Source organism: Ixodes scapularis, unplaced genomic scaffold (assembly GCF_016920785.2).
Source record: "Ixodes scapularis isolate PalLabHiFi unplaced genomic scaffold, ASM1692078v2 PGA_scaffold5__190_contigs__length_132052651, whole genome shotgun sequence".
In the NCBI taxonomy this organism is placed as follows: Eukaryota; Metazoa; Arthropoda; class Arachnida; order Ixodida; family Ixodidae; genus Ixodes; species Ixodes scapularis.
In genome coordinates, this window is record NW_024609880.1 from 123309679 (window position 1) to 123334835 (window position 25157).

General features: G+C 46.8%; 1 protein-coding gene and 1 pseudogene across 1 annotated transcript in view; both read left to right on the forward strand.

The window, feature by feature from the left end:
* The window catches only part of LOC115321687 (serine/arginine repetitive matrix protein 2), a 42302-nt gene extending 17509 nt beyond the window's left edge, over positions 1-24793 (forward strand). Inside the window, exons 8-17 of the mRNA XM_029981940.4 lie at positions 726-1062; positions 2883-2974; positions 7227-7331; positions 8058-8137; positions 8277-8328; positions 9144-9333; positions 10908-11127; positions 12240-12397; positions 16254-16383; positions 19821-24793. Coding sequence (XP_029837800.2) covers positions 726-1062; positions 2883-2974; positions 7227-7331; positions 8058-8137; positions 8277-8328; positions 9144-9333; positions 10908-11127; positions 12240-12397; positions 16254-16383; positions 19821-21501 — 3045 coding nt within the window. The 3' untranslated portion in view covers positions 21502-24793. The remainder of the gene's footprint in view (positions 1-725; positions 1063-2882; positions 2975-7226; positions 7332-8057; positions 8138-8276; positions 8329-9143; positions 9334-10907; positions 11128-12239; positions 12398-16253; positions 16384-19820) is intronic.
* On the forward strand, positions 23181-24764 carry LOC8029568 (annotated as a pseudogene).
* Positions 24794-25157: the final 364 nt, after the last annotated feature.

The following is a 25157-nucleotide window of genomic DNA, read 5'->3' on the forward strand; positions in this document are numbered from 1 at the left end:
ACGAACATGAAATTTGTTCGTTTGGGTTTATGTCTTGAAGTGTTTTTGGAATAGTGCAGTTTGAAAGGAAGCTATCCAAATCTCATACTCTAAGTAAAATCTACAGGGTACAGATGTGTGTTACTAATCCTCCAGAACTACTAAATTTTTCTGGCACAAATTCCCGTTTTGCTTGGGGCACTCGGAAAATCCAACTTGTCCAAGTAGTCGGGAATGGATTTGGGGGGGAGGGGCATAACTTCTGGGGTAACTTTCTTTAAGTGAAAAACCAACATAAACCAGTTTTTTTTAGCAAAACATGTTTAGCTTTTGGTGAAATGACAAAGATTAGGTCAACAAAATAGTTATTTATTGACGTATGTGTCTTTACATTAGGCATCCTTTTGTTCTTCCATTTCTTATATATGAATATTGGTAGTAGTGAATAGTAAGTGCTTTGTTCCTACTCACTTATGTTCTTTGCACCCCCTTTTGTAATGCCCTTTTTGTAAAGCTCAGCAGGGCTTAAAGGCCCTGCTGGGCCTGTAAACTTGCAATAAATAAATAAGTATGGGCAACACTTTGCCCATGATGTCAGATCTTTGTGCAGAACCCCGCCCCCCCCCCCCCCCCCCTCCTGTGCCAAATGCCCACCATGCCCCCCAAGCCTGACCAGTAAATCCACCCCTGCAAGTAGATTCACAGTCTCTTTCGAGCTCTCATCCAGAACCCCTCCTTCCTCGCAGAAAGGGGCCCTGGAGCAGCAAGTGGAGGCGCAGGCGACGCCCAAGAAGGAGGAGAAGAAGGGGAAGAAGAAGAAGCGCCGGCGCAAGAGGAAGCCCGGCAGCCACCCGGGGGTGAACGGCGGGAGCTCGGCGAGCAAGCGCAAGCACAACCCCTGGGAGGCCTCTTCGGACTCCTCCTCCGAGTGCGAGGAGGAGGAGGAGGAGGACGGCTACGAGGAGGAGGCCGAGGAGGAGGTGCTACGCTTCGACAACGAGGACGACGACGAGTTCGCCTGCGAAGAGGAGGACCCGGACGCGGAGGTGGTCGTGGTCAAGCGGGCGCGCACCGTCAAGAAAGGTACGACCACCGGTTGGCATATGTGCCCACGTGTAGGTTGTTTCTCTTGTACGTGCATGTGAAGGTGCAAGCACGAGCGTGTTGCCTCGAACGACGCTTGTGCCGTAAGGTTGCGCAACCTTGGCAGGGAGTGGGGAGGGGGGTGAGGGCTGAAGGTTGAGAGCTTGCTCTTGTAGCTGCTGCTGTGCTTGCCCTTAGAGTGAAACGGTGTATAGATCCTGTTGTTTTAGGGAGTAGGGATCCCAACTTTGTCGCAAGCCATGCGCTGTTGAAATCGACACGTGAATGGTTCTTGCACTAGGGTGCTTGGTGGATTTTGAGTCCACCGATTGGTTACCGGTTAGGTCTTCAAGTTTTCTGGGTTTCTTGCCGACTTCTGCCTGCTGTTATGACAAAAGGTTGTGGGAGTATGTGAATTGTGGCAAATTCATGGGAAAAAGAAAGGGTTTTACATTACCTGTGAGTGATAAGCAGGTGATGAAATTGTTTTGAAAACAAAAGGTTCCTTTCTTCTGTGTCGGTTAGTCAAAGAAGTCATCTTATTTGTTTGAACAAGAGAGAGAGTGAGTGAGAAAAAATGAATTGCAATTGTGAAGGTTTTTGGCAGCTTAAAAAATGGTTCCAGTCACCGCATCTACATTTTATTGAACCCTAACTCTCTAAGCTAGGGAACCTTCTGGGCTAGAAGGGAAAGAAATTTTGGACTGTGTTTACCGATGCAGGTTGTAACACTTCACTTTAGTTGCTCGGGTGTATGCATGCAAGATTCCCATGCACTCCCACGCCTCAAGGGTTTATTACAATGACTTTGGTACTTAAACTGCCCCGACCATTGCGGGCCACGACCCTCTTATCAAAGAACACTGTCTCCGTGAAAGAACATCAGGTCTAAAGGGACACTGACAGGGTATTTATTCTTGCCGAGATTTTCAGCTGCACATGACATATGAGAGCCCAACTACCCAGAAAACAATTGGCGACTCGAAATGTGTCTTCTTTCCGCCCGAAAAGCGCCAATCGAGAACTGGCCTGTTTGAGTCACTCCCACTCTTCTCCGCTGTCACGTGTCGTTTTTTATGGTTTAGACACAACCAGCTAATATATTCAAAGTCGTGGGTCATTGAAGGCACACACTCAATATTAAAAACTGAAAAGAAATATGATACCCATTTCTTGTGACTTCTGAAGAGCTGTAAATACGTTGATTGAAAAAATGAAGTTACACAGCCACGTGACTTTTGTCAACTGTCTCCTCCTCTATATCTCCTCCTCCTCCCCAGTCCAGTTTCGGTTCTGAGGAGTTGCGTTTTTTTGCTTTATTAAAAATATAAGTGACGCCGTAGCAAAATATTGAGTGAGTAGTCTTCCGACACCATAATAAATCGCCTGTCAAAAAAAAAAAAAAATTGGGGAGGGGGGGGGTCGTCAGTGTCCCTTTAACGAGTTACGACATTGCAACAGCTGCCCCAGCTTGTCTGCCTAAGGTGTCAGTAGAAACATTATTCTCTTTTAGCATTCAAAGCCCGCCTTGTGCATCTCTGGACTACGTTTTTGGCATGAAATTTGCAGTGAACATTCAAACGTTGAACAAACTTTTTAATGGCCCTGGCTTTGTCGAGCCTTAGGTTTCGGCAGGCCGACCACTGGCACAGAGAACGATGCTCTCTGAGAAATGTCTATATCTGTTCCCTATCCCTCTGACCTTTCAACAGTTACCTTTCTGTAGTGCTTCTACAAGGTCTTTAGTTTTTCGCGTTCCAAGATGTTCCATGTGTGGCTTGCTTTCGGAAGTGCCGACAAGTGTGTCCTCTGTGTGGCAGTGCGGGTGGAAGAGGACAGCAGCGAGGAGGGTGAGGAGCCCCAGGATGAGAAGCCCTGTGCCAAATGTGGGAAGGGAGACCATCCGGAGTGGGTGAGCTTGACCTGCCGTTTTCCCCCATCCTGGGTCGCAAAGATTGACTCGAGCTTTGAGGCTAGGACCTTAAAGGGATGCTGAAACGAAGTTTGGATTTCGCAAATTAAGGGGAGACACCCCCTTGGAGGGTCAACTTTTGAACCCTCGGCTTAAAACTAATGAAATTTACAGGGTAGGCTGGTGGTCATGCTAGAGGGCGCATGACAAAATTTCAGGTCTGTATGTTAAGTGGGAAGGAAATTAGGGCAGCTTCTATCAGCAACACCCCTTTATTGTTTAGTTAATCTATCGTCGGAAAATTATCACAATATTCAAGAGTTTTATTCGCTAGATATGTAGCAGAATGCCTAGGAGGTGCACCTATGGAAAGTATTTTGTGAAAAGTAATTGATTTCTATCAATTTTCTCTTCTGCAAAATTGGTCAACTTTTTGGTTTTCTGTGTCTCCGACGAACTGTAAATATTTTTTATAAAAGACATCCATAAAGTGACAAACTCCATAGGCACATTCCTTATTAAATTTCAGTCAGGAAAAGTGAAGAACGAGCCTTCCCTGTAATGCCATTATCAAACGATAGATTGACTAAAATGAAATTTGTGCCAAAAAGTGGAACAGAGAAAAATGTGGTTCAAAGTGCTCCAAACCCTACCTTTTCTTTAGCTTCGGTGGACAGAAAATAATTTATAAAAAATTAACTATGCAGTGTAAACTAGTGAAAATTTCTGGGAATACCCTCAGGATGTAGATGGATGTAAGTATGTAATTTTTCAAGATCAATGTTTTTTGCAGAATTTTTTTTTCTCTGGGTAGTGTCCCCCCTTAAGGCCGCAGAAGGGTTGGAACGGGACGCTATGAACTCCAAAATGTTACTCATACATCGATATCCCAAACGGATAGCCGTATTTTTGCAAAAAGAAGGATGCGATCAAGCGAAGAATGTGACGTCACAACTCTCTTCGAACAATTGAGAAAAATCAGGGGAAGCTACCCTGATTCGCTCCTACTCGCTTCAATTCGCCTGCTCGAGTGGACGAGGCGAAGAGGAGAGGGAATGAGAATCACTACGTCACACGTCTCGTCTGCCTCGCCGGCCGTGTTCAATTGCGCATTTCTTTTCCAAAATTTTCAAAAATACGGACATATGTTAGGGATATTGCTGTATGAGTGATGTTTGATTGCATATTGTTTGTTGGGCCTTAGTCGATAGGAATGACCAGTTCTAGACGGCAAGGTATTCTAGTAAACTCGCCAGCGATAGAAATACACAACCACTATTTTCCCTTGGGTGTGGGAAGGGGGGGGGGGAAGGGGGGGGGAGGGGGCGGGTTGGGGGCATTTCGGGTCCCCACCACATTCACAAGATTTGACAAATGAAAGTAGTTAATTGCGTAGAGATTCGGAACATTACTATTATTGCTCTTTTTAGGTGCATTGTGCATTATATTTTGACAAAAACGTTGAATCTTTGGGTGTAGAAACTTAATACAAAAATTGTTTGAAAACTAGAGATCCTATATGGTTAGGGATGGTGCAACTGAAAGCATTTATTTTTTTTTTTATACTATAATAGGTGTGGGTTATTCAACAATATACAATACAAGACTTGACAACAGATCAACAATACTAAAGAAACCGAATTAACTGCATGAAAACATTACACGGCGCACGTTTGTTATCAATATCAGTACCACAGAACACACAACCAATATGACATGACCCAAGAAGCCTAATAATAAGCGTCATTGTAAGAATCGATACACGCGCAAAACGAACAAAATGACAGACAAGAAACAACAGTCTCGGGGACTCGATTCCAATCGCTGATCATCACGGGAAAAAATTAATACATATAACAATCTTTCAGGCACTGGTACTGCTGAGGTGTGTGGCTATGCTTATTTCTAGATATTCTTGACTCGTGCAATGTTAGACAGCTACTTTGGTTCATTAAAGGGCAACTCCAGTCATATTTTGATGTTGAGAGAACAATGCAGTCCTACTTTGTATCATCTGAAAAGCCTACATGTAAAATATTATGACGCAGTTCCGCCTAAAAGTTTATTAAACCATCAAACGAAGTCGGAGCAGCTCCACGTTCACCAAAATTCGCCCAAGCTAGCGAGTGATGTGCAAAGCAGCGCAGTCAACGCTGCTGTCTGGACACAGCCAACACTACGCGGAACGTCAACAACTGGAAGAATTGTTTTGATTGTTTGTTTCTTTTCAAAATGCAGAGTGCGAGGGCGAGAGAGAAAAACGAGAGCGTGAGGCGCCATCCGCCGCTTTCGTTGATGACATAGCCGACGTCTCCGTACCACGTGATGTCCAGTAGTTGATGAGCGGGACCAATGTTGCCTGTCGTAGGCAAAGTTTCGGTTTCGCTTTGTTATTCTCGTTTAAGCGAGGTTTGCAAGAGAACTATGGTATTTAACTTTTCGGAAAACGAATGACGTAGAAACGTTTGTTAGTAGTTTTGACATGATAATCGCCCGTAATCCCAGAATTCCCGGAATTGACCGAAGTTGCCCGTTTAAAGCGTGTCATTCTGCATCATAAACACAAGTTTCAGTTTTTTATTCTTCCGTCGATATTTAAGTAAGGGGAGGTTCGCCCTAGAATACAATTCATTAGGGGAATCCAGTCTCCGGAACTTGGAATAAACAAAACGCAGAGCCAGCCGCTGCACTCGCTCCAAGTTTAGCACATCATATTTTGTGCAAGGATCCCCAACTTCTGCCGCGTACTCTAATAATAGTGGTTGCACCAGCGATTTATGAGCTGTTAGTTTGGTATCAATAGAAATTTCTTTCAAGGTTTATCGCGGAAACCACAATCTTGAATTGGCCTTTTTAGTGATGGTATTAATGTGGGACCCCCAACGAACGTTGTGCGATGTGGTAACGTCTAGGTATTTGTATTCTGAAACGCGTGTCAGTGGTTCGCTGTCTATAGTGTACTAAAAATGTAGAGTCTTGATCTTATGGGTGGTGGTCAAAAACACAGTTTTTGACTTATCTAGTGACATTTGTCACTGCTGACACCAGTCACTAATCTTATCTAAACATTGCTTGAGGTTTATCTGGTTCGAATTATATTTAACTTTGCTAAAAATAATGCAGTCATCGGCTAGTAACCTAGCCTGCACGGTTAGGCCACAAACCAAATCATTAATAAGTTAACATATGCTCAGTCTCCTGGCCAGCCTCAGTCTCCTGGCCAGTAGTGTCTGATTTCATGGCATGTTTATGTTGAAATAGTAAAAGGCAACTGCAATATGGTTTCATTATCTCAGCGGACAAGAGCATGCGTGGCGGTCTGCAGATACGAAAAAGAGTCCATGGTTTTAGTAACGCCTAACGAGCGAAATCACAGCCTATTACTTCATTTATTCATATTCATACGTTAAAAGAGGTGACAGAATGAGCGCATTGCTAATAGATTGATGCCTTAATGTTCCTCCACTTAGTGCAGTGTGCCGCTCTTCGTAGTACCCGATGCCGCTCGTAAGTGCAGGCGCCACAGAAAGGCACGCAGTATAAGCCGTAGCCGCTTCTTTAGATATGCTATACTATTCAAGCAGGCAATTCCTTGTCTTTGCACTTTTTTCTAGACTTTGCGATCGGTTGCAACTTTTTCTTGAACAGTATGAGTCACAACAGTTCATGCAAGTGAGAGGTACAATGTAAATTGCAAATCGAAGCTACCCAAATATCAAAAGTTTTTCTGAGAGCAGCTTTTAGCTGCCCGTTTCCGGCTTGAGTGCCGTCGCCGTAACCGCACGTTGCATTATGGGAAGTTTCCTATAATGACGTCACAAGTGACATCATGAGTGACGTCACAAAGGTCACTTGTGAAGGTCAATGACCTTCATGAGTAACGTCACGAGGGAGGAGGGTGGGGAGGAGGAGGAGGAGGAGGGAGAGGGAGGGAAAGGAGAAGATGGTATAGAGGGGGAGAGGGTATGGTGGAGGAGGAGGGGCTGCTCTCTAATTCAGTATTACAGGGAATTGTAGACATCTTTCATTGTTTCTACAAATAATTAGGAAAATGTCTGACCTCTTTGGGACTTTTCCTCGGGGGTTTCAACTTGTTTCTTGGGGGTAAACGCAACAAATGTATGGAGCATTCTTTTTTTTTTCTCGGAACCGTCCTTTCCATTGTTTTCTGGGGGTATGTTTTAGGTTTGAATCTGTCTTAATGCCTGTAAGTGGCATATATCTGACTATGGTTTTCTGTGGCTTGTTCCAGATTCTTCTCTGTGATGCCTGTGATGCTGGGTACCATACATCTTGCCTGAAACCAGCCCTGATGCTCATTCCGGATGGGGACTGGTTCTGCCCCCCCTGTGACCACGTAAGCGCTTTGATGATCTAGTTCTCTGGGCTCCCAAAAAGATTAAACTCGTAAGCTTCCTTCGGCCGTCAATTGTGAAACAGACCGGACGCAGCCCCGTCGGTGGAGCTGTGGATGAGGGCTTTACTGCTCGCTGTGTGCTCGAGCGATTCTCCAAAGCTCGCTTCTCAGACTTGCATCTTAGATGGCTTTACACATGTCCGTTTATGTGAGCTTCGTAACTGTCTCGCTTATAATGTTGTTATTTCAAGTAATGAAGGAACTGCTTCCAAAGATCAGACTACCTATATTCTGTGCTTCACCTTACGATACACCGCTGCAGATGCTACGAGTGATTGCAGCCAGTCCAGCACTGGGAAATGTTGCGTGACTATGTGCCCCGCGAATAGATGCACCCCTTCCAAAGGTCATGTGACACTTGCGCGGCATGGTATTGACTTTGATGGCTTGTAGTGCCCTTTGCAGTCCGTCGTGAGGTGAGACAGAGTATAATCTTTCGCATGTTTGTAAAAGTTTCTTCTTTTAAGTGCAGCTACTGCCTTGGAAAGGGGGCTTGCAAGTTTCTTATTTTCTCATAAAAAAGCCAATTGCCCAGAGAACACTGCATTATGCCACCTTTTTGTTTTCGGTGCCTCAGGTGTGATGCATCCTCGCATTTGTCAACCCGCTTGGCTGTTGGTACAGGATGAGGCCGTTGAAAGCGTTTCTTTCTGCTTCTGTCAACAGAGGATGCTCTGTGAGAAGCTGCTGGAAGAACTGAAGCTCTACGACCAGCTCTCTAAGAAGAGGGAAAGGGAAGAGCTGAGGTGGGTTCTTCTCCTTCTTCGCATCAATTGCTTCGTCAGACCAACTTGGGTCCTGAGCGCAACAGGAAGTGTGTTGGTATATAGTATACATGTTCTTTATTGCCTTCTCTCTAAGGGACTTCTGTTGTCTTTTCTGCAGGAAACAACGGCTGGCTTATGTAGGGATCAGCCTCGACAATGTCCTCAAACCGGTAAGCTACCTGCAGATCTGTTACTTCAGTTTTCTGCTTTTCGGTGGTCGAACTGGTCAAATTTCAGTTCGGATAACTAACTTACAATGTCTTTATGATTATATGTACTTCTGTTGCAGTGTCGTCCCATGTTCGTTGTTATGTGAAGCACTTAATTTAATTGAAGGATGTTGCTTTTATTTTCAACATGTTAAAACTAACTACATTTAAATAAATGCAATGCCTTCAGGTGCAGCAGTAATGACAATCAAGACCCTTTCTGAGGTTTAGTAGGGGCATTGCACATCCTGTGATTCTAGATGACACAGAGCTTACTGCTCCTCTTAGCAGGCCCATATATATCTCAGTCAACCCTCATCCAACCAGAAATGCCAAGCCTTGGCTGTTTTCTTCTCTTTAATAATTGTTGCATTCTCTAAGAAGATTTGGCATGCACATTTTAGCGAAGCCGTGCTTGTGCAAAACTCGTAACTAAAAAAGGAAAAAAAATTTTTGCACGATAGTTATGTTTATATTTTGTTTTGAGCCAAAGGCACCTACTTATCAGTGAATTTGCAGCTGTAAGCTGCTACTGTTTGATAGCTCTTCTGCAACACTCCAATGTACTGAGGAGAGGCACTGCCATGAGGCATGCAAACCTACGCTATTGATTTCCCTGCATTGCATTGGCGTATGGTGGGGGAAGGCCCCTATACTGATAAGGGACGTTGCAGCATATTTAAAGCCACCCAGAGCGGCAATCCGGTCACATTTGCCTTTTGAACCACCGCGAGCTCTAGATTTACTGTCGTGATTTTTCATTTTTATTTTGACAGGAGAAGAAGGAGGAGTCTGAAGAGGAAGAGGAGGAGGAGGACGACAGGGAGGATGGAGATGAGGAGCCGTTCCTTCTGAACAAGCGGTCTTCGCGCAAGCGAAAGGCCATTAGCTACCAGTTCAAGGAGTACGACGAGATGATCTTCCAGGCCGTGCAGCCGGAGATTGTGGCCGTGCAGAGTGCAAAAGGTGCCCGATACTTCCTCTTCCCTTCCCTTTTCGAGACATCCGCTTTTCTGGAGTGCACAGTGAGAGCCGATGCTATTTGAAGAGCTAGACCGCCCAGTAACGTGGTACCGATGACACTGCGGCAGAGAAACGCAGCCTGCATCGAGATTATGAGGATGCATATTTCGTGGTGGTCGTTCAAGTACAAATTGTCGGTTTGGGTGCCAACATACAGTAGACTCATTAATTCAAGCTCCAGGCAGTCACAAATTTTGTTTGAATCATCAGAAGTTTGAATTATCGGAAATTTGTCTAAATATGATTCAAGATAAAATTATGATTTGCCATATGAATGGCTACACATACAAAGCAGATATTTTACAGCGGAGCTGTTAAGGGCTAGTTTCCCCGGTTTCGTATCCGGTACTAAACAAATGTCGAAACAAAACTGCACAAAACTCTGGACAACTACTGCCATCTATGAGCAACGGCGGCAACCAGACAACCAATCTGGTTGCCGCCATCGCTCATAGATGGCGGCAACCTTTCCAGCTATCATAGAATGGATAGTTGGGCGAGTTGGTGGGAATTCATTGTAAGAAACAGCGCGCAAAACAGACAAAGATGAAGAAGAAACACACGGGACGAGCGTACAGCTTCGCTGGTCTTCCTTCTTCACCAGAGTGGAAAAATTGAAAGTTTTTTATGATTTCTTCTTTGTAGGCCTAGTGATCATAAGCAGGTATACCACACAAGAAACATTTGTGAAATCTATGACTTAAGTTTATTTATCCCTCAAAATTGTTGTTTATCATGGGCTGTTTAGACAGCACATGACAACTCAAAACAGAATTAAGTTTGTTCATCAGGCCAAGAAGTTGTCTAATGTGAACTATTAAGCAGGGGACAGATGAGCGATGAAAACGGGCACTTGCGGAAGTTTTCATAGCAACTCGCGGGGACGCTGTGACCTCGACTTGTGCCATGCCGCCACGTCGCAGCGTCCGTGCAAGTTGCTACAGAAACTTCCGCGTGGTGCCCGTTTTCATAGCTCTTGTGAGCCCCGCCTGAGCCCCGTTGAGTGCGCTTCTCACCGAGCACTGGTGCACTGCAGAGAAGCAACACCCGCGGGAGCAAGCTCTATGGGTGTTGCCGCTCTGCAGCGCACCTGTGCTGGGAAAAAAAGCGCACTCAGCAGGGCCGCGAGAACCAAAAGTATGAATTGCAGGAGAACGCTGTTCGAATTAAGCGGCTTAGGAATACATTAAGAACGTAGTGGGACAACCCAAATTTGTTTGAATTAATCGGAAGTATGAAATATCCGAGTTTGGGTTATTGCGAGCCTACCGTAATCTCTGCTCTCGAGGCAGAGAAATCACGAGTTCTCTGTGAGGAAAAGAGACACTTACGTTTCATCTATGAAAAGGTCAACCTATTTTCGAGTAAATACAATAGGTCGTCTGTCGCCGCCGACGCTCCTTACTCCCACTGATTTGCAGATTGAGGGACTTACTACTACAACTGCCAGTGGACTCCCCGAACCAGACTGACTCGTGTTTCTGTCTTTCCTCCCCCGTTTGTCGCGCGTACATCAGTGGTGAGCCGTGGCAAGGACATTTCGAACCTGATTGGTGAGGACGACGAGGAGGAGGAGGAGGATGGCAAGGGCTCTGAGAAGGAGGGGGAGGAGGAAGAGGAGGCCCCGCCCCCTGTGTTTGGGGGCAAGAAGCGCAAAAAGCACCGTAAGCTCACCAACCTGGACTTCACGTCGGAAGAGGACGACGACGACGAGACCGACGAGTACCAGGGCTCGAGGTGAGCAGCTCCGACGGTGCGACACTCCGGCTTTTGTGATGTTGTCTGTTGGCACTTTGGGACCACTTTTGTGCGGGGGCAGAACGGGATGCAGACCAGTCCCACTCGAGTTTGAGGTGGTGAAATCTTGTTAATTCAAACTCGCGGATAATTCAAACTAACATGCAGGTCCCATCCTATGTGTTTCTAGGGAGGAAACTCCCGGTAATTCAAGCTTTGCATTATTCGAACAAAGTTTTGGTCCCTTTCGGGTTCAAATTAACGAGATTTCACTGTACCATATTTTCGCCGCATATTTCGGCAGGCGCAAGGTCCTCGTTTCTAAAAGTTGCATTTTTGCCTCCATGTCGAACGACGATGAGAGTGGCACTGTGGGGTCAAAGGGAGAGAAAGAAGTTTAATGTGCTGTCCCTTAAGTATCCCGCGGTGGTGTGGTGGGACGGTGGCACTGCCAATGGTGCAGCGGGTTTTTGGAGCATTAAAAATGCCCGTTACAGCCACTGGGTGGCCTCGCCTCCTCCGGAGCTGCGAAAAAGACAATATTACGTGGCATTGCTTGGCCTGGTGCATTGCCGGAATACATTCCAGTGAATCTTTGCCCTTTGTTTTTCTTTTTGCGAAAGCAGTGCCTTCCAGCTCGCTCAAACTTTTTTTTTTGCGGGAGTAGCCAGCGACATAAAGACCGGTACTGAATTTCTATGCATACCGGCCTTTGTTCAGAGTTCAGATGAACCGGTATTTAAACGGTCAGCTCGTTCGCAGACTCCAAAGGAAAGGATTGAAGTAAGTATGGGTTTATGCCACCCTTATATGTCCCTAGTCAAACATACTTCTCGAGTTCCATCATTGACGTAACCACTCGGCATCTTCTTGCATTATACCAACATGAAAAATGAAGCTCCCTCGCAATGCTGCACTGTCATTTTTAATTATTTACATTCACTCAGTCTAGAGGTAATCTTTAAACTCAAAACTGTACCATCAACCAAGGTTAGCTTGCAGTATTTGCGTAAATGATGCATATACTGTTGAACCTCAATTCCTAGGGACCAGGGCAGCCTTAGTGTCTGGTTATCCTAGTCAAGATCTCTTGACGCTCTTGCGTTTTGCAGTGCGAGCCACTCGGAAGTGAGCGCTTCCAGCGCCAGCGAGGCCGCCCCTTCGACGGGCTCCGACTGGGAGGCAGGTTCTCGGAGGAGGCGCAGGGCTCCCCCCGTTTCACGTTCTAAGGGCAAGGCCACCCGCTCCGGCTACCGCAAGGACGACTTTGGTGAGGCCCTTCGAAAGCATCACTGCGCGCAACGTATTCGGAACTCAAAAGGACGCAAATGCCAAAGTGTCGGCACTTGCGCTGCTTAACTGCAAGCAAACAGCAGTGAACAACTTTCATTGCAGTTTGTTTCATGCATCTGGCATAAGCAGCGACTACTCCATGTGTTTGACAGAGTTCACAAATATCTCCTTTGTCATTGTGTTTTCCTCACAGATTTTGTGGATAGTAAACGTTGCTTATTTCTGCAGCCAAGGTGTAGTCGCTGACCGCTTTTTTTGGTCACTGATAATTTCAGACTTGTTAATATTTCGGACATAAAGCAGGAACCGTGACCTACCTGATAGAAATGGTGCATACCGTATTTACTTGCATAATGAATGCACCCTTCACAACGGGTACCAATATTTACTCTTTTTTTTCCTTCGTGTAATGAACGCACCTCCAATTTTTGGCTCCGCGAGTCTCGAATTGTGTCCAATTTAGCTAGCCACCAAGCGGTCAGGCCAAGTCAAGCCAAGCCAAGCCGCTCTCGTATTGGGTGCAAGTGCATAGTTGCGGAAGTGATCGACCGTGCAACCGAGCGGCACGCACACCTGACGAAGCTTGGGTCGAGGAATTGCTCAGCCCCGGTCATTCTTTGCCTATCGCATGCATTGATGTCAACAGACACGCCATCGTCTGTGGTCCGCTTTTGGACGGTCAAATCGTGAAAGTGGTTAGGCCTAAGAACGGTCGCGTTGCTCTTTGTGTTGAGTGAGCTTCGTAGGGCGCTTTTACTTCGGCAAAAGACACGCCAAAAGCGCCCTAAAAAAGGTTTGCAATTCATAAAGCATGATCACTGTGGAGCTCCCACGACCAGCCGTGGGCGCGCCTCCATTAGTGGAGACAGGCCACAGTAAGTACCCTGCCATGCCTAATTGGCACTTAAAATGACATTTGCGCAAAGAGTGTAAATGCAAAAGTTTGACCCTGCGTAATGAAGCCCCCCCCCCCCCCCCCCCCCCCCCAAATATGGGTAAATTTTTTGGGAAAAAAAGTGTGGTCATCATGTGAGTAAATACGGTAATATCCCGAGAGATGTCCTACCGCCGAGAGATATCCCACCCCCTATTTTTGGCATGATTTGCTATTTTTAATGCCATTAACTGGTCTCATGGAGCGAGCCGACGTCATCAGCTTTGAAATCATGCAAAACGGCACCTTAATGAAACCTCGTGCAAAGCTTGCCAATGGCACCTTTCACACTTCGGTCCCATTGGCTAGCGTGCGTCGACAAGGCTCCCATTGGCCACTGCGCGTCAGTTTGTGTGGTGTCATTCTGACTGTGTTATCACGCTGTTGTGTTATCACTGATCACCGCGTTTGCTCGCCTCTTGTCGGTTGTACGGCGCGTGGCAATATATGCGGCGCATGAAATAAACTAAGGGGTTCGTTCTGCTGGGAACTACGTTGCTGTCTGTTCGTTCCTCGTGCCGCAAGGCACACGACAGTTTGAACGATCGCTCACCCGATGGCACTGCGTGTCTACGAGGCAGTGGCTCCACCATTTCACGCCCGAGGTCAGCGCGCTGTACGCCGCAGATTAAAGAAGGGAGTAAAGAGCGGTGTGCGTGCTTTTGCATTCACAACTCATAAGAAGTGCTTAGGTGTACCTCGAGCTTTTTTTTTTTTTTTTGAAGCACCGAGAGATAGCTTACTCCTATTAATTGCAGGGCCCTGGCCAATGGTGACCTCGGCAAAAACATTGTTACCCACAGCGGGAGATAACCGAACGTTGCTGACTGGGAAGGACAGTTGTCTTTAATTCATCGCCAATTCCTGCGATCGCAAGTTTCGAGGGTCTCATAATGTAAAACTAGCATTTTTCCAACTTCTTTTTTATGGCACACCAAGAGTTAGCCCACCACTTTTTTTTCGTCCAATTTGCTATGGATTTAGGTCGAAAACTTTTGCCACTTTTTACCTCGCACAGTAATCCCTCGTTCAATGAAATTGCTTTATCAAATTTTTGCTTTTGTCAAAGTTCAACGTGGTTCTGACCAAAATGCACACATTCTGAACCGGATTACTGTAAACGACTTATTTTTGGTGAAAAACAGTGCAAAACACAAGGACACAGAGGAGAGAAATAAACACAGGACAAGGCACTCTCTCCTCTGTGTACTTGTGTTTTGCGCTGTTTTTCATCACGAATGCATACCAACTAACCCAACTGTGCATTTTAGTAAGACTCATTTTTCGCAGGCTCAATATTTCGCGATTTAGGTCAAAGCTGAAGATTTGGAATAATTTGTGGGTTCTAATTTTCTCGACGCGGTGGGGTCTCAATATAGATTTCCATGTGTTTACATTTTACCAGAATTGTTCGCGGGACCTATTTTTCGCGAATTGTAGGGATTCGCAAAATTCACGAAAATTAGGTCCCCGCAAAAATTAAGTCGTTTACAGCATTCGAAGTGTGTCGGCGGCAGACCACGTTTATTACGAAGGCCAAGGTGCCGAATGCACACGAGTCTACACGGAGGCGCACGGAGGCCTTTGTGTTTCTTCTCCACCGAGGCAAATGGCAAACGAAAAAAAGGAGCAAATGGGTGACGGAGGGCATTGCACGCACAGCGCCGCTTCCAGTGCCGATGTGCCAACGCGGCCATTGAGCAGCAGGACCAGCTGCCATGTTCCGACGCTACTCATGGTGCCTGCGCGGCCGACGCTGCTTGATTCTTGTCGGAATTGGGTCAAAGGAGCGATGGAGCCGATGGAGCCCGGAGGAGACCATCCCTTTGGGAGCCCTTGACGCGCCTGTGTGGTTGCGCTCGCGGCATACAAATGCGTTGTATGGGAGGGTGGTAGAGTTTACCGAAAGTTGGTTAGATTTGCGAGGTTCAGAAAAGTGATCGGCCCAAGTCCGAAATCTTCAAAGAATTCATTATTCCGGCAATGGCTATTCAACACTGCCCAAGATATTGCAGAACAAGCAAGATACACTGGACGGGTGCGAGAAGTTTCTCATGCAAGAGATAGCGTGCACCACCCAAAGATGAAAGATTGCCGACCGCTTTGCGCACATCGGATTTTCTCTCGCGAGGATGCTTGCTGAGCCGGCGCACGATTCCCAGGGCTGCAACAATCTCTGCAGGAGCGTGTGCAAACATGTTGGCGAGGCCAGCGAGGATAATTCTGATTCGTTCACGCGTGTCGATGCGGACGTTCCCGTTGTTGCTCCTGCCACGGATGCTGCTATCGTAGACCTTGCGTGTGGCTAGGGTAAACACCAAGTGACATTGGAAAGGCACTTGGGAAAACACAGGCTGCTGTCGCTGTTTTTTTTGGGGTCTCTCGCTTTTACCGAATTACCGCTTATATTGAATTTTTTTGCTGTCCCGTTGACTTCGTTATAAAGAGGGATTACTGTACATATCCACGGCGCTACTGTGCCAATTTACTATATTCTATCAAGTTTCATGTCCCCACACGATGTCGTTTACAGTCATTTATAATATTTGTTCATTTTTTTTCTTTCTTTTCCTCTTCGCTTTATTCACCTATTTTCACATACTTTCTTTGCTTTGTTTTCTTTTGTGCACCACGCTGATGGCATCATGCTGTTTGTGGGCACATATCAAATAAATAAAGAAATAAATTTGTTATTAAGAGGGGCTAAAATTATGTGGAAAGTATACCAGCAAGACTCTGCTACAGACATTAGTTTGTTGTATCCGATAATGCACCATTCTCGAATTTGTCGCGTGTGGATTCGATCTCATTGAAAATTTCGGCGAGCAAGGCCGGCGTGTCAGAACGGCACGCAGGAAGTGTGGATGCGCCATTTCCTTTCTCTCCCGTCTCTTTCCAGTGATGGACGACGACTACGAGTCGGACAGCGACGGGGGCTGCACCACACGGCGGGCGGCCTCCAAGCAAGTCAACTACCGAGAGATTTCTTCTGACGACGAGGAAGCCAAGGCTAGAAAGAGGAAGTCGGCGTGCGTATGCCTTGTGGTCTCCTCCTTTGTCATTGGGACCCATTTCCGAGCCCGACTCGTGTTGCTCACGTGTTGCCGTCACAGGCGGTCATAGGCGTTTGCAACACAGTCGATCAGTCTCAAGGGCAAAATTTTTTAACTCGCGTTAAAGGGTAACTGCAAAGAAAAAAAATCTTTTTTTTTTTTAAACAGCCTATATGGGACAAGCATGTCACAAAATAAATCTTCCGCGAAAAAACTAACTTTTTCTAGCAATATTTACGCCACAGGATGTAATTTAGTTAGTCACAACTTCTCCACATTTGAAACTCCCGCTCTTTCGACGCATGCAGAGTGGCTGCTATACGTCACTCCGTGACGTATAGCAGCTACTCCGTGACGTGTAATACCAACTTTGTGGCGCGCAATTTAAAAGAGACGAAATAGCTGCAAACTAAAATCAGTCTCGCGCAATAAATATTGCTGTAAAAAATTCTGTTTTTGGCAGAAAAAGACTGTTTTGTGACATGCTTGCCCCAATTAGGCTGTTTAAAAATGCACTTTTTTTTAGAGGTGTGCGAATATCAAAATCTTTCGAAGCGAATCGAATCGAATAATAAAGGTTACGAATCGAATCGAATCGAATATTTTCGAATACGAATAGTAGTTTCAAATAAGGATATATTTGAAAACAAATATTTTCTATTTGATGTGAATTAAACAAGAATGCTTAATAAAAAAACACAACTGGAATTTTTTTTCAACAAACGTTTATGAAAAGGTTACTTTTATTGCAATAAGAAAAATGTCCCACATGTGACTGTTAAAAAAAACAGATGAAGAAAGATCAGTCACTAAAATACCATTCCTTGAGTGAGGTTAGAGAACGTAAATGAAAGTGCAAAAGTGAAGGCGGGTCGGCAAGCCACAACGCAGTCGGAGATCGCATCGCGGACGAAAGGAGGCACTTGAGCGTAAACGCAAGTACACAAGCGGTGGCGAGTCCGCAAGCCGCAATACGAAGTCGATGATTGCGTCTCTACTTTGTGCGATCTCTTTTTACGCTCGTGAACGCAACCACGTGAACGTAAACGGAAGTACACAAGCGGAGGCGGGTCGACAGGCCACAGCAGAGTTTCAGATTGCGCGATCGCGCTGCGCAACCGCACTGACTATGCACCATCTCTTTCCGTGTGCAATAGTTCTGTCCATAGAGGGCGCCACAAAGATGCAATAATTTAAGAATATGTTTTTTTTTTGTTTGTTTGTTTTTTGGCGGGGGGAGGAAGTCTCATTTTTATCATTGAAAACGGATAGAAATAAATAACAAACGGAATACTGGCAAACTGATAAACCGGAAAATCAAGCGGAAAATAACACAAGCCAGATATCACCGATAGCCGAGGTGAGCTATAAATCCATATCCGAATCCATAGCACCTTGGCTACTGTAGTCACTCTAGGTACGAAATCACGAATATATGGTTGTGCTATGAATGTGGACAGCAACGTATACAAGACGTCTCGGGCGGACGCCCGAAACATCGTGCGGTCCGTCGCGACGATGCATGTGCCGTTGCAAACCGTAGTCCTTCATCCTATCTATCGCAGCGTTTGCACCACGACCACTTAGCCAACTCTGCAATCCGGACATCACGGCAAGCAAAGGACAGATCGCGCTACCGCGTGCAAATAACTTTCCAATCCTTCCTACAAAGAGAAAAAAAAAAAAAAGATACTTAGGTTGGTTGTGTAGGTTTGCCAAGCTCGAAACCATACTGCGCAGTGCAAAAACAAAACAAAGAACTCGACCGCAAGTTGACACTAATCAATGAGTTCCGCGTTATTCGTAGTTCTCGAAGTATTCGAAGAACTCGAATAGTTCGAACAGCGAAAGGGCGAAGCGAATCGAATCGAATAGCAAGCATTATTCGCGAAGTATTCGAAGTTTCGAATATTCGCACACCCCTACTTTTTTTCTTTGCAGTTACCCTGTAAGGGGAGACATGGGTCTTTGGAAATAAAAAATCCCTAAAAAACTGTTTTTTTTTTTTTTTGGAAAAATGGCAATTTTGAAAGTAACAGCTATTTCTCCTTTCGATCTGGCAAGTTTCATGTTTTTAGGATTAATATATGAGCTATAATATTGCTTTATAATATCTATGTGGGCTGAACTTGCACTCAAACACTTTCTCAAAACAAATATTGACCTCCTTACAAATTTTCGGGGGGAGTATCTCGGCGTTTAGGGTAGACAGAAATATAACTTTTTTTAGCAACATATAGCTAAATGTGCAAAGCATACAATGTTGGAAGCCAATATTTAAATTTTGGGTGTAGGAAAATTTCTAACTGAACTATTGTATCCTTGCTTGGGAGCCACACATTGGGCACTAAACTTCAATGTGTTCTAAAGTCACTAATAATGGTTCAATGTAAGAAGGGTTTTCAGCATTGTATTCTTTATAATTTTGTAGCACCTGGCCATATGTTAAAACATTCTTTTCTAAAAAAAATTAGAAATATATTTTTTCAATATTGTTTCTAGAAACAAAATCTGGTTAATTATAATTATCCTGAGAACTAACCTTCTGATTAGTTTTTCTCTGCAAACTTGCATATTTGGTGAGAGAGAAAAAAAAATATATATTCCAACCAGGGTTCTCTCCAGAAATTCTTGGGATCTGGCCATCTGACAATTTCCAGTGTGCTGAGGGGAGGGGGCGATTGGCTGCAACAACTTTTGCTGTTCTCTGCACTTTCTCTGCCGCACAGCCGGGATTTTGTTTGTGGAGATTATGCAGTCCCGTTGTGTAGTGCCACACTAGTCTGTCAATGCAACAATGCGGGGCTTCGTGCATTTTGAAAATCAACAGTGTTTTGTTCAGGGGGTGCAAATTGTAGAGGTGCATTGGACACTGTAGGAATGGACAGTCAGCCAGAGTGGCGGGTGGCGAAACCACTGCCGCCCACTCTGGGGAGAATCCTTTTCCTACCAAAACCTGAGAGTTAGCGCATAAACGTGCAAAGTCAGAGACACCCAAAGTCACCCAAGCCAATTTCACACCCTGCAGCTATACACTAACAGTTTCTTTGCGTCGGTGCACTCTCGGTGCTTGATTGGTCATTGAAAGTAGCATGTTTATTAGATTCCCATACATTTATTAAGGATGACCTGCCTCAAACTACTTGCTACTTATCAGATAATTCAAGCTTTGTGTCACGATCATACTTTGAGTCGGGAAACAAGAGTGGGAGAAACCCAAGCAATCAATTCTTAACAAAGAGTTTCCCGTGAAAAAAAAGGAAGTTACAGGGCAGATGTTGAGTTATTTATTTTTTCTCGATCGTCGGGCATTAGTGGAGTATATTTCGGTAAAAATCTAGGCACACACGAATGCCTCGGTAATTGGTGCACTTTTTTAGGGAAGCCTAACGTGCTTCAATCGTTTTTCGCAGCCCGCGGCGCCGCCCGGCAAGGAGCGACTCTGAGGAGACGGACGTGGAGTGGAAGCGCAAGAAGAAGAAGCCCAAGAACCGGCGCACCTGGAGGGAGGTCTCCTCCTCGGAGGAAGAGGAGGCGGAGTTCACGGAGGACAGCTCGGAGGACGGCCGGAAGGGTAAGGGCCGCGCCAAGAAAGACGACGACGACGCCTCGGAGGGGAGCGAGGAGAGCTGCTGCAAGAAGCGGAAGCAGGCCCGGAGCGCCAAGAAGGCGAGGACGGAAGAGGACACGGCCCAGGACCCCAAGAAGGCCGCCAAGAAGAGGGCGACGGACAGCAGCTCGGAGGACGAGAGCGAGGAGACGGAGAGCTCGGAAGAGGAAGAGAGCAGCGGATCGGAAGAGGAGAAGAAATTCGGGAAGAACAGGCAGGTCATCCGCTCGGATGACGACGAGGAGGAAGAGGAGGCAAGCAAGGCCACGGAGGTGAAAGAAGCACCGTCTGCCGCCGACGGCGAGCATGCAGAAAAGGAAGCGAGCGTCGAGCCGAAACCATCTCTGGCCCCGCACGAGAACGTTGTTGAGGTGACCGCGCCTCCTCCACCCGTGCCGCCACCGGTCGCAGTGCAAGCTCCGGTTATGGCTGCGGCCATTCCCCAGTCCACGATTCCCACATCGCTCGTCGCGGAACAACGGGGTTTCCAGCCCCACGCGGCGCAGCAGCGGGACTCTCCGAAGCCTGGCCCGATCTCGCGGCTCCTGTTGGGGCAGGACGCCTCGAACAACAACAGCGGCAGCAACGTCCCATCGCCAGCATGCTCCTCCTCCTCTCCGCGTCCCATTGGGGGACACGAGGACAAGGGCTTTCCGGATGACGACGAATCCAAGGGCTTTCCGGACGAAGACGACGAGGACGACGAGAAGGGGTTCCCGGATGATAACCCGCCCGCCCCGCCGCAGCAGAGCGCAGCCAAGGGACACTACCCGCCGCGAGGAGGTCCATACCCTTACCTCCCGCCTCGTCCTTACGCCGCGGCGGACCCCTACGGCGACTGCGTGCCCATGGAAGGCGGCTACGGAAGGCCCCTGCCTCCGGCCCCCGTCGACGCATACGCGCGGGCCTCCCCGAGCCCACCCCAGTTCACGAGTCTAGACGCCCCACCGCCGCCGCCGCCGCCGCAGCGCGGCGGAAACCAGCTGACCCCGCTGGACGGGAGGTTTCCACCTCCGCGCGGAGGCCCCTACCCTCCGCGCGACGTCTACCGGCCCCCCGACTCGTACCAGGCGCCACCCTACTTCGCGTACGGCCCCCGCGGCGGTTTTCCACCAAGGGGTGCCGCCCCCGGGCCTTACCGGTACCACCATCCCGGCTACCACCATCCGCAGGCCCCGCCTCCCCCGGAGTACTACAACAACTGCGGAAACAACGGTGGCGGTAACGGCGGTGGCGTGAGGCCGCCCGGGTACTATGTCCCGCCGGAGGAGGGACCCTACGGCCCCCCGGGGCCATACCCGCCAGGGCCTCCGGGTTCCCAGTGGGGTCCGGGGAACCACCCACCCCCTCCGGGGGGGGCGGGATCGTCAGACGGCGGGTTCACCATCACCAACATCCTACGGCAGAGGGGGAACGCGGAGGGGGGAGAAGAGGACGAGCTCAAGAGTGTGACGGACATAGTGTCGTACATCACGCAAGAGTAGCACTTTCGGCGCAGCCGGCTCTTCTTTGAATGCCGATGGAACTTTGCGAATTGACGGTGACCTTGTATTCTTTTTTTTTTTTCTAACGGATGGTGGGGGGCATCTACGAATGCTCGTGGGGTCGAATGGTGCGTCTTCGAGGATTACGTTTCGAGAGGCGGGTCGAGAGTTTTCGTTGCAAAAACGGACGCTGAAAACTGCGGCGGACGTCGGGCAAAGTGGCAAGTTTTGGCAAAGCTTTGACCTTCTTTGGGGAAGTAAGATTATGATAACTTTTTTGTGGCGTTATTAGAGTTCCTGTAATCTTTCGTTCTGCCAAAAGACAATTCAAAAAGGACGGTAAATTTCAGGTACCTCAGTGTGCCCGACCACCAAAATGGCAAACGTAAAAGTTTGCCTGATAAAGAACAGAGGAGTACTGACCCACATATCTATTCATCGGACAATCGTTGCAACAGAAATCTTTCATTTGCCATTGCATGCATTTTAATTATGAGTTTTTACAATTTGTGTCTTATTTTTTAACGATTATCAATCTTTACTCGGACAGTGTGCGATTGCATTACTGCAAGCATGTTATTGTGTACCGAAGTGAAAATTCCTAGCTGCGTAAAAGTTGGTACAGCGAGCCCAGTTTCCAGCGTCGGTGCAACGACCGTTAGAAAAGCCTGGCATTGGCTTCTGTGTACATATGCAAATGAAGCGGGAAAACGCGTCTCGCTAGGTAAAGGTTAACCGTGTTCAGCTAGAGAAGAACCTTGGCCAAGTTGTGGCTCCCAGCGGCATCCAGGAAGCGTCGGGGACGCGATTGCAAAAGAGGTTGCAAGTTGGGGAGGCCCTCGGCGTGCGAGGTGAAAGCTACATTGCTACTACTTTTATGTGCACATCCAATCATCCATCATCACTTTCGTTTGCTGCCAGAGAAGTGTCATTTTAGAACTAATCTATTTGCTGAGTATTGCCACTGTTGCTGGGTTTAGGTGTCTTGTATAATTGGTGTGTTGTGTTTGCAGCTGCCGCTGCTGGTCTGGGTTAGCTTGCTCTTGTTTATTTTCTTTCGTGTGTCTGCCACATTTCGATTTTAGAATCCCTCTCTTATTCCGACTGCTTTCTTGTCTTTGGGGCAGCCGGGTGTTATTGAGTTGCAAAGTTTGTCCAAGAATGTTTTTAGTTTTTTGTGCATTTTGAGGTTCATTTGCCTCGGGCTGTCCGACTGGCTCTTAAAACTGCGCGTCTTATCAGTTTTCAGGATAACGATAACCTACATCTGTGCTCTCCCAAGTCTTCTTTGATTGCACCTAGCAATGCGATGCCTCGTATTACCTAGAGTCTGGGGCATTGATACCGTTGGTTCCGAAATGCGGCATAATTCGTCATAATCACGGAGCAAAGATTATGCTCGGTAATTACCATGTTTTGTTGTCATGCCTCCATTCTTTGCAGAGAGTCGAGTTTCAGGTGTAATATGGGCCAACTTTTCAGGGTGTAAATAGTGGACAATCATAAACTTGTGACATGTTGCGAGCATTTCAGATCGATAGTTTTGAGCGATTGAAAAGATGTTTCGATTTAAAGTGATGGCAGAAAAAACGTTTTGCGTCTGCATTGGTGACTTTTCAAAGCTATCTGAAACTCACTTCGGTCACTTTTATCGAAAAGAGCTGAAAGGATGCAGCTAAGTTACGAATAGATGTTTAAAGGTTGTACGAGATTTCACACCGTTTGAACAAATCGTTCAAATTGTCTTTTCCAAGTGGTTTTCGAAAAAAACATGTCCAAGTATACTCGAATTGTGAACGGATCGCCCTACAACATTGGCACACTGCCATGATTGCTCGACAGGAGTGTGACAAAAAAATAACTCGATTCCCTGTCATTGCTACCTCGCAAGATTCAGTATTTGCATTTATGGATTGGACCAGCTGGAGTTATGTAACTTTTTAGGAGCAATGACAAACATTGGTTCTTACAATGTTCTTTATGTCTTCAAATGTGCATCTTCCATTATTATTAGTTTGAACGAATTGGGGCCCATATATTTGGCGCAAATGTCATAGCAGCCAACGACCGAACAAAACGTTGTCGATGCCAGATCCCGAAAGTGGTGGTCTGCTAGAATAATTGGGGGCACATGTAATTGTCATTAGTGGAGCATGTTATCTTCTGATGTACATACTCATCTTTCCTTAAGTTATACTTATATATGCTTCCCGTTTCCGACACTCTGACCCCGTCTAAAAATCCACCTATCATTTTTTGTGACTGGCTGTGTCTCTAGAAGACGAATATACCCCATTTCATCTTACGACCGACCGCAGCGGATGCTACGAGCCATTGGAGCCAATCCAAGGCTCTGTGAGTGTCACATGACCTTGGAGACGGGGTGCAGCGACAGGTGGAAAGAGTATCACGTGCTGTGCTCATAGAGCTGGATCGGCCTCGACGGCTCGTTGCATCCATTGCGGTTCGACGCGGGGTGAAGCAGGGTATAGGGGCACTTCTCCAACGGTTTGCTTTCAGTGTCCGCAGCGACGGCTTTAAAGCTGCGTCCAACAGGATTGCAACTTTGTTCAAACGCAGCATCAACCGAACTCTACAACGGTCAAGTACGCAAAAATAATTCTGCTTGCTCCACAGTACGGCCATGCCAAGTAAGCGAAGGGAGAAAGCTGAATTCAACGTACGAAACTGGAAAGGAGGAAGAATATTTTCGGGCATCTGCCTGTTTTGGGGAGGCACATTCTTTCGCTGCACTATTTATGCTAAGTTACAGTCCTGTTTTGTGGCCTCAACAGCATTCACACCTTGTTCAACGTCGACGCGAAACAATGAATCAATGTCGGAAACAGCTTCTACGCCTCATCTCAAAAGTCGCTGTGCGTTTCCGGAACTGCTGCCGCATCAGCAAGGTTGCCACACTTTACGCAAAACGTGCAATTTTAGTGTTTTTTGTCCCGATCGTGCTCTTTTTGTTTTGTATCGTTGCCACCTGCTTACGGCCACCACGTCGGGAACCCGGTTCAGACTTCCCACGGTACGCTTTTCCGACGCGCTTGTGCTTTTCGTGGTAGCAGACGCATTTGTCGCGAGGGCAGCGTCACATTCCTGGCAGACACATTGTACAGACATATTTTTTTTCTTCATCCATTGGTGGCGAGGGGGTGACCCAGTGCTCCTGCCTTCGCTACAGCCGCGAGAGGTTTTTTTGTACATAATCGTTTTGTCTCAATTGTGCAGGCCTGTATCCTGAAGTGTGTCATTAAAACGAGATTCTTCTTTTATACCACGCGTGGCTGTTGTACTGTATGCTTATTCGATGCTGGATTGCGGTGTCCCCTTTAAAAAGGAACCCAACGTTTTAGTTTGGAAAAGAAACGGCCCAATTGCATGTCACACCGACAGTTATGGCTGCAGTTATCCTCACTACTATACACCAACTCAACTCTCCTACATTGTGCCGTGGCGACAGCGCTTCGGGGCACACCTGCCCAGAGCATGGGCAAAAAACGCCGTGCTGGCCGGGCATCGCCACATTCTGGCACAACTCGGAAGAAACCCGCCTTCTCGAAAAAATGACACTACGGGCTGCATTGCAAGAGCTGGAAAAAGTGCCGAGATCAGTTCTCACAAATCTTCCTGCCTGCCAGATTTGTCCG